This window comes from Leopardus geoffroyi, chromosome B1 (assembly GCF_018350155.1).
Source record: "Leopardus geoffroyi isolate Oge1 chromosome B1, O.geoffroyi_Oge1_pat1.0, whole genome shotgun sequence".
Classification (NCBI taxonomy): domain Eukaryota; kingdom Metazoa; phylum Chordata; class Mammalia; order Carnivora; family Felidae; genus Leopardus; species Leopardus geoffroyi.
In genome coordinates, this window is record NC_059327.1 from 42653132 (window position 1) to 42659131 (window position 6000).

At 38.6% G+C, this 6000-nt stretch overlaps 1 protein-coding gene and 1 long non-coding RNA gene across 3 annotated transcripts in view; both read left to right on the plus strand.

Moving 5' to 3' along the window:
* Positions 1-4092, plus strand: part of ADAM18 (ADAM metallopeptidase domain 18) — a 144794-nt gene extending 140702 nt beyond the window's left edge. The window contains exon 20 of the mRNA XM_045459772.1: positions 3909-4092. Within this exon, the coding sequence (XP_045315728.1) occupies positions 3909-3954 (46 nt within the window). The 3' untranslated portion in view covers positions 3955-4092. The remainder of the gene's footprint in view (positions 1-3908) is intronic.
* Positions 4093-4298: 206 nt separating this feature from the next.
* On the plus strand, positions 4299-5173 carry LOC123582788. 2 transcript variants are annotated; one of them, XR_006704559.1, is made up of 2 exons: positions 4299-4458; positions 4941-5173. It is a non-coding gene; the product is annotated as an uncharacterized LOC123582788 (long non-coding RNA). The 2 variants fall into 2 exon arrangements; XR_006704567.1 differs by having other exon boundaries at positions 4299-4412.
* Positions 5174-6000: the final 827 nt, after the last annotated feature.

The following is a 6000-nucleotide window of genomic DNA, read 5'->3' on the forward strand; positions in this document are numbered from 1 at the left end:
ACCATAAGATTAACTTCTTCTAATTCCTAATTTGCCGTACTTTTCATTCTTTATCAGTTTCATTTTCTTTCTTTCTGTTCCCTTAGTCACTGAAATTATCTGTATGATCCACAAATTCCTTTTGGACATCCACTTTTTCTCTATATGTTTCTTAGATTGACTAATTCACTCTCTTTCCTTCAAATTGCCTTTGTAGATGTTCAACTCAAATTATAAGGATGCAGACTCATCTAGATCCTTGGTTTAGCTATAAGGACTTGCCATTTCTGGCCTAAACTATGGAAAATCCCCTTGTTCATCCACAAAGACCGCAAATTCAACAAATCTTCAACCCAACTGATTATCTCCCAACTACTGTACAAATCTGCCTCTCCTAAAATTGGTGGCACTATCATCTCAGTTGCCTAGTCACTTTAACAATTTAACAAGCTTCATAGCAAATTAGTCAGTGCACCTATGTGGCTCCCTATATATTGTAAGGGTAAATACAAATTTATGAAACAAAACATCAATTTTCCCTGGCACCACACATGAAAGGAAGTACCCCCCCCCACCCACACACACCCTTTTCTTAGATTATTTCCTTTAGAAAACGTGGAATTGTTAATCCTTTCTCTGTCTCTTTGGGACGTATGTAATTCTTTTGGAAAACTAAATAAAATTTGTCAGCTTTACACTCCAGGAATATTTTCCTTAAGGACTTTGTAGGCATCTATCTATTACAAACATAAACATTAAGGGAGATAGCTTCCTATCTTCCTGGCTCCTTGGGAGTTTAACCTTGATGTCTAGTTCCAAGCTGCAACTTCCTGGTTATCCTAAAGAAATTGAAAGTTTTATTTGTATTTTGGATAAAGACAGTTAACATGTGTGACATGGACTATATTTGCCTGGCTATATAAAAGGGTGAGATTTCGTTCTATCTTTACAATCCCTTTAGCCCAACACAGTCAGGTCTAACACTTATTCAATAATAACATTGTTTTGTTCCTTTCTACATTTGTGAAGAGGATTTTTAGTGGGTTGACAGAGATACTATTTTTAATTTTAATTTTAATTTTTTTTAAATATTTTTATTTATTTTTGAGACAGAGCATGAGCAGGGGAGGGGCAGAGAGAGAGGGAGACACAGAATCTGAGGCAGGCTCCAGGCTCCGAGCTGTCAGCACAGAGCCTGATGCTGGGCTTGAACTCACAGACCATGAGATCATGACCTAAGCTGAAGTCGGACGCTCAACAGACTGAGCCACCCAGGCGCCCCAACTATTTTTAATTATGTTTCCAAAATACCTCTCATATTTATATTTTTCCCCCCTCAGGGTTTAGCTGTGAGGATGTTGACATTTCTGGCCTAAACTATGGAAAACACTTCTAACTGGATTTGCTGTCTCCAGTCCTCATCATTTCTATCTCACCATCTCCAGGACTATTATAAGTTACTTTTCTGAAACAAAATATCATTCATCCACACTTAAAGTTTTTGGATTATTTAATATTATTCTTAGGAGAACATTTACTGGCTCAATACAAGTCATTCACTCATCCAATTATGGTTCAAATCTCAGATGTGACATCCTTTCTGTAGCTACATTTAATATATGTGGAGAAAACAAACTAGCAACATTCCAGGAGAACATTGTATATTATGCTAACAATGAATTTCTTATGCATATCTGGTTTCCTGTTAGTCTTTGACCTGTTTGGATACATGGATGATATTCTTTGTATTTTGATAACACAGGCATACTGCTTGGCTTATACTATGTATTCAAATACTTATATTTATATATCCAAATATTCACAATTAGTAATTACATTATCAGTAATTATTATATTATCATCAATACAATAACATAATTATATCAATAATAATTGTTAATTAATAAACTTATTACATAAACATTATTATTTATAAATATTCAAGTATTTTTTTAAAGTTTTATTTATTTTGAGAGAGAGCACAAACAGGCAAGGGGCAGAGAGAGAGAGAGAAAGAGAGAATTCCAGGCAAGCTCCACACTCAGCACAGAGCTGGATGCAGGCCTCAAACTCACTAAGCGTGAGATCGTGACTTGAGTCAAAATCAAGAGTTGGGTGCTTAACTGACTGAGCCACCCAGGCGCCCCTTCGAGTATTTTATATACTTATATCAATCCCCCCAAAACCACATGGTTAAGAAGTAAATATTTTAGTAAAATAAATAGACATGTCTATTTTAGAATTACATATTATATTAATTGCTACTGAAACAAATATTTAGAAAGAAGTATGGGAATTAAACTTTTTAAAAAACCATTTTTATCTATTTTTGTGTTTATGTTTACAAACAGGAAAAGCATTCAGTATTTGAATTTGTCTACAGGTATTGATTTTAAGGTATAAAAGCACAAGTTTCATGAAAGGAAAATTTAAGAATGTCTTGTAAAAACTCTTATGAAAATGAAATTAGGTAATTCTACTTTATTTTTAAGAACTTTTACAGAGGCTGTGCCATTTTACATCCTCACCAATAATGTACAAGTGGTCTGATTTCTTCATATCCTCGCTAACACTTATTTCCTCATTCTTGATAGTAGCCATCCTGAGGGATGTGAGAGTATAGTTCTTTGTGGGTTTTATTTGCATTTCCCTGATGATTAGTGATTTGAGCATCTTTTCATGTGCTTCTAGGCCATTTCTGTATCTTACCTGAAGAAATGTCTATTCAAGTCCTTTGGCCATTTCTTAATCAGGTGTTTGTTTTTGTTGTTGAATCTCAGGAGTTCTCTGTATAGTCTAGATATTAATCCCCTATCAGATATATGATTTCCAAATATTTTCTCCCATTTTGGGGGGTTGCTTTTTACTCTGTTGATATGCTGAGTAGATATCCAAATAATTGAGAGTGGGATCCAGAAGAGATATCTGTATGCCAATTTCATTGCAGCATTATTCACAGTAGCAAAAAGGTGGAAGCAACCCAAGTGTCCATGACAGATAAACAGATACACAAAATGTGGTATGTATATACAATGCAATATTATTCAGCTTTTAAAAGGAAAGAACTTCTGTAATATGCTACAACAGGAGCATAATGAAGCCATTATGCTGAATAAAATAAGCCAGTCACGAAAGAAAAATACTGTATGAGGCCACTTATGTGAGGTAGCTGGAGAGGTCAAACTCCTAGAGACAGAAATGAGAATTGTCATCGTCAGGGTTTAGGGGAGGGGGAAATAGGGACTTGTTTAATGGATATAGAGTTCCCGTTTTGCAAGATACAGAGTTCTGGTGATTGCTGGTGGTAACATTTGCACAACAATGTGAATATGCTTTGTAGCAATAAACTATATATACACTTTAAATATGGTTAAGATGGTAAATTTTTATGTTAGTTGTATTTTGCTACAGTGGAAAATAAATTTTGAAGAAGAAACTAAAATTAGGCAAGTCACCAACCTGTATATTAAAACGTGAGATGGAAGTTCTTTCCAGATTAACTCTATTGCCTTTCAACGTGTGAACTCCATATTGATTGGGGGAAAAACAATTGCATTTAGACATTCACTTAGTGTCCTAAACATAGGTTTTTCTAAGGAACAAAGGTGTGCAAAACTGAATAAATGTATTTCGTTTTTTGGTCAGTTCATAGCTGCAATTCTTTTGCCTCATGCTTAAGTTGTAAATCAATACTAAAATAATAAACACATATTTACATTTGTTTAGTGTTTTATTTGGACTTAGTTTTCTAAGAAACAAACTCATCTATAAAAGAATTGATTTTTCATTATTTTGTGTTTGTGTTCCTTTGCACGTATGTGTTTTGACCTGAGACTTAAAATAGAACTCCGCAGTAGGCACGGTTAAAACAGACAACTGTCTGCTACTAACCATATTGTGAATTTCCATTTTGTTTTTCTTCACTACAGTAATTCAGTCGTTGTGCCAGAAAACTATGACGTGGACTACTGGTAACAGCCAAGCACTTCACCAGCAGATGGTCCATTTCCAGAGGGGAAAACTTCACTTTATGACCCTTACGTAATCCCTAAATGCGTTTCAGATGTTCTCGTTCTGGAAAATAAAACCCAAGCCCACGTGGGCACCAGGCCAGCTTGCCTCTTGCCTCCAGAGCCCAGTGGGCAGGCTCCCGGGGCTGCGGCTGCGCGTGCGGGTCAGCAGAAGGGGCGGGGCGGGAATAAACCACGTGCCCCTCCCCGATCTCCCCTTCGCCCGCGCTGCCCCCCAAGCCCACTGCCCCCCCCCCTCGCCCCCACCCCCGCCCTGCCAGCAGGGAGTTCAGGACCCCCGCGCGCGAGCGGCCGCCATTCCGCAGCCAACCGCCATCGCCGTGGCAAGGCCGGCAGGCCGCGCAATGCTGCCTGTCCTGCTGATCCTCTCAGGCCTGGGCTGGCTGACTTCCGCCGGCCATCGTGAGTGTAGGACCTGCTCCGTAGAGGGTCACCTGTCGCAGAGCCTGTGGGCGTGGCGGGCTCCAGAAGCTTGCTCCTGAACCCTGTGCCCGGCTGGGGGGAGCCCTGCGTCCTGTCAGAGCCCGCCTAGAGTCAGGATCCTGCGGGGCCTGCTGCTGGGAGGGCTCAGAACAGGACTGGGACAGTTGTCCTCACGTGCCTGACCCTGCACTTGGAGGAGGGGGCGAGCAGCTTCTGGGAGGTGGGGTCCCCAGAGCAGCTCTTCTTCACCTGTTGGGGCGGAGGTCAGCAAGTCCCAAAGTGTCTCTGGAAGGTGGTAGGGTCACGTCCCATTTCTAGGTAGCCTCTTCTGGAATGCACAAAGTCTGATTCCGTGGTGGGAGCGTGCCTGCGTGCGTGTGTGTGTGTGTGTGTGTGTGTGTATGAGTTCGTGGAAGTTCAAAGAGTGATGTGATGTGACAGGACCAGTGAAGAATAAGGATGCTGGCAGGCACTGGGGAATGCTTACAGGTGTTTTCCTTACTGCAGATCCTGGAACATCACTTCTACAAATTACAGTGCCATGGGAGACTGGGGCAAACACTGATGATGGCAAAGTTTCATAAATGTATGCAAATAAGAAATCATTCTTTGTATTTTCTGGGTATTTTATTTTTTGGGCTACATGAGATCAGTAGTCCAGATCAATTCATACATAATCATTTACAAAATTATTTGTATTCATATTTACTTTGTTAAAGAGCTCCAATAATTGAATGAGAGCAAGTGTTTTGATATTTAATTTTTAGTAAGTATTTCCCAAGTGGTATATAAGCATAATTGTGGCTCACAAAAGGGCTGTACATTTTACTGGACCTTTTAGCTATAAAATAATGTGTAATTTAAATATTCTTATACAAGTGGGATCATACAAATACATTTGATTATTGTGGTAGCTGTTTCATAAAGTCCCACTGCACTGAATTAGCTACCACTGAATCATTGCTTCTAGGGTAAATGTGTATATATTACATATATATGATAATAAATTTTAAAAACAGCCCATCCTGAGAGATTCTATTTTCTCTAGATTTCAAAGAAGGAAAGGAGGTTCAGAAGTGAAAAATGACTCACATGGGGCTGCTTGATAGGTGCCAGAGTTGAGATTCAAACACGCTCCATTTGGGTCCACAACCTGAGCTTTTTGCAGTACAGTGCACTGCTCCCTACCTTTTTTATCCTCTGCTCCTCTCTGTATGAGAGCTGAAATAATAAGGCACAGTGTCATCTGTTCAACTTCAGGTGAAAATGTGAACCTTGGTGCGACTGATTTTTTTTTTTTTTTTTTTTTACCTTGAGCATGAATTCAAATGACCAAGAGAGATCTATAAATATTGATTTGGGGTTATAAACCCTAGCAAGTAGGCAAATTTACAAATATGGAATATTTGAGTAATGATTATTTTGTAACATGATTTTTAAATAAATATAAAATGAATAAGGTTTAAAAGGTAAACTACAAACCAGCTATTTTTTTTTTTTTTTTTTTTTTTTTTTGCAGATTATATGTGTAGGTTGAAAGCCTGAGATAGTTTACATGCAAATTTTT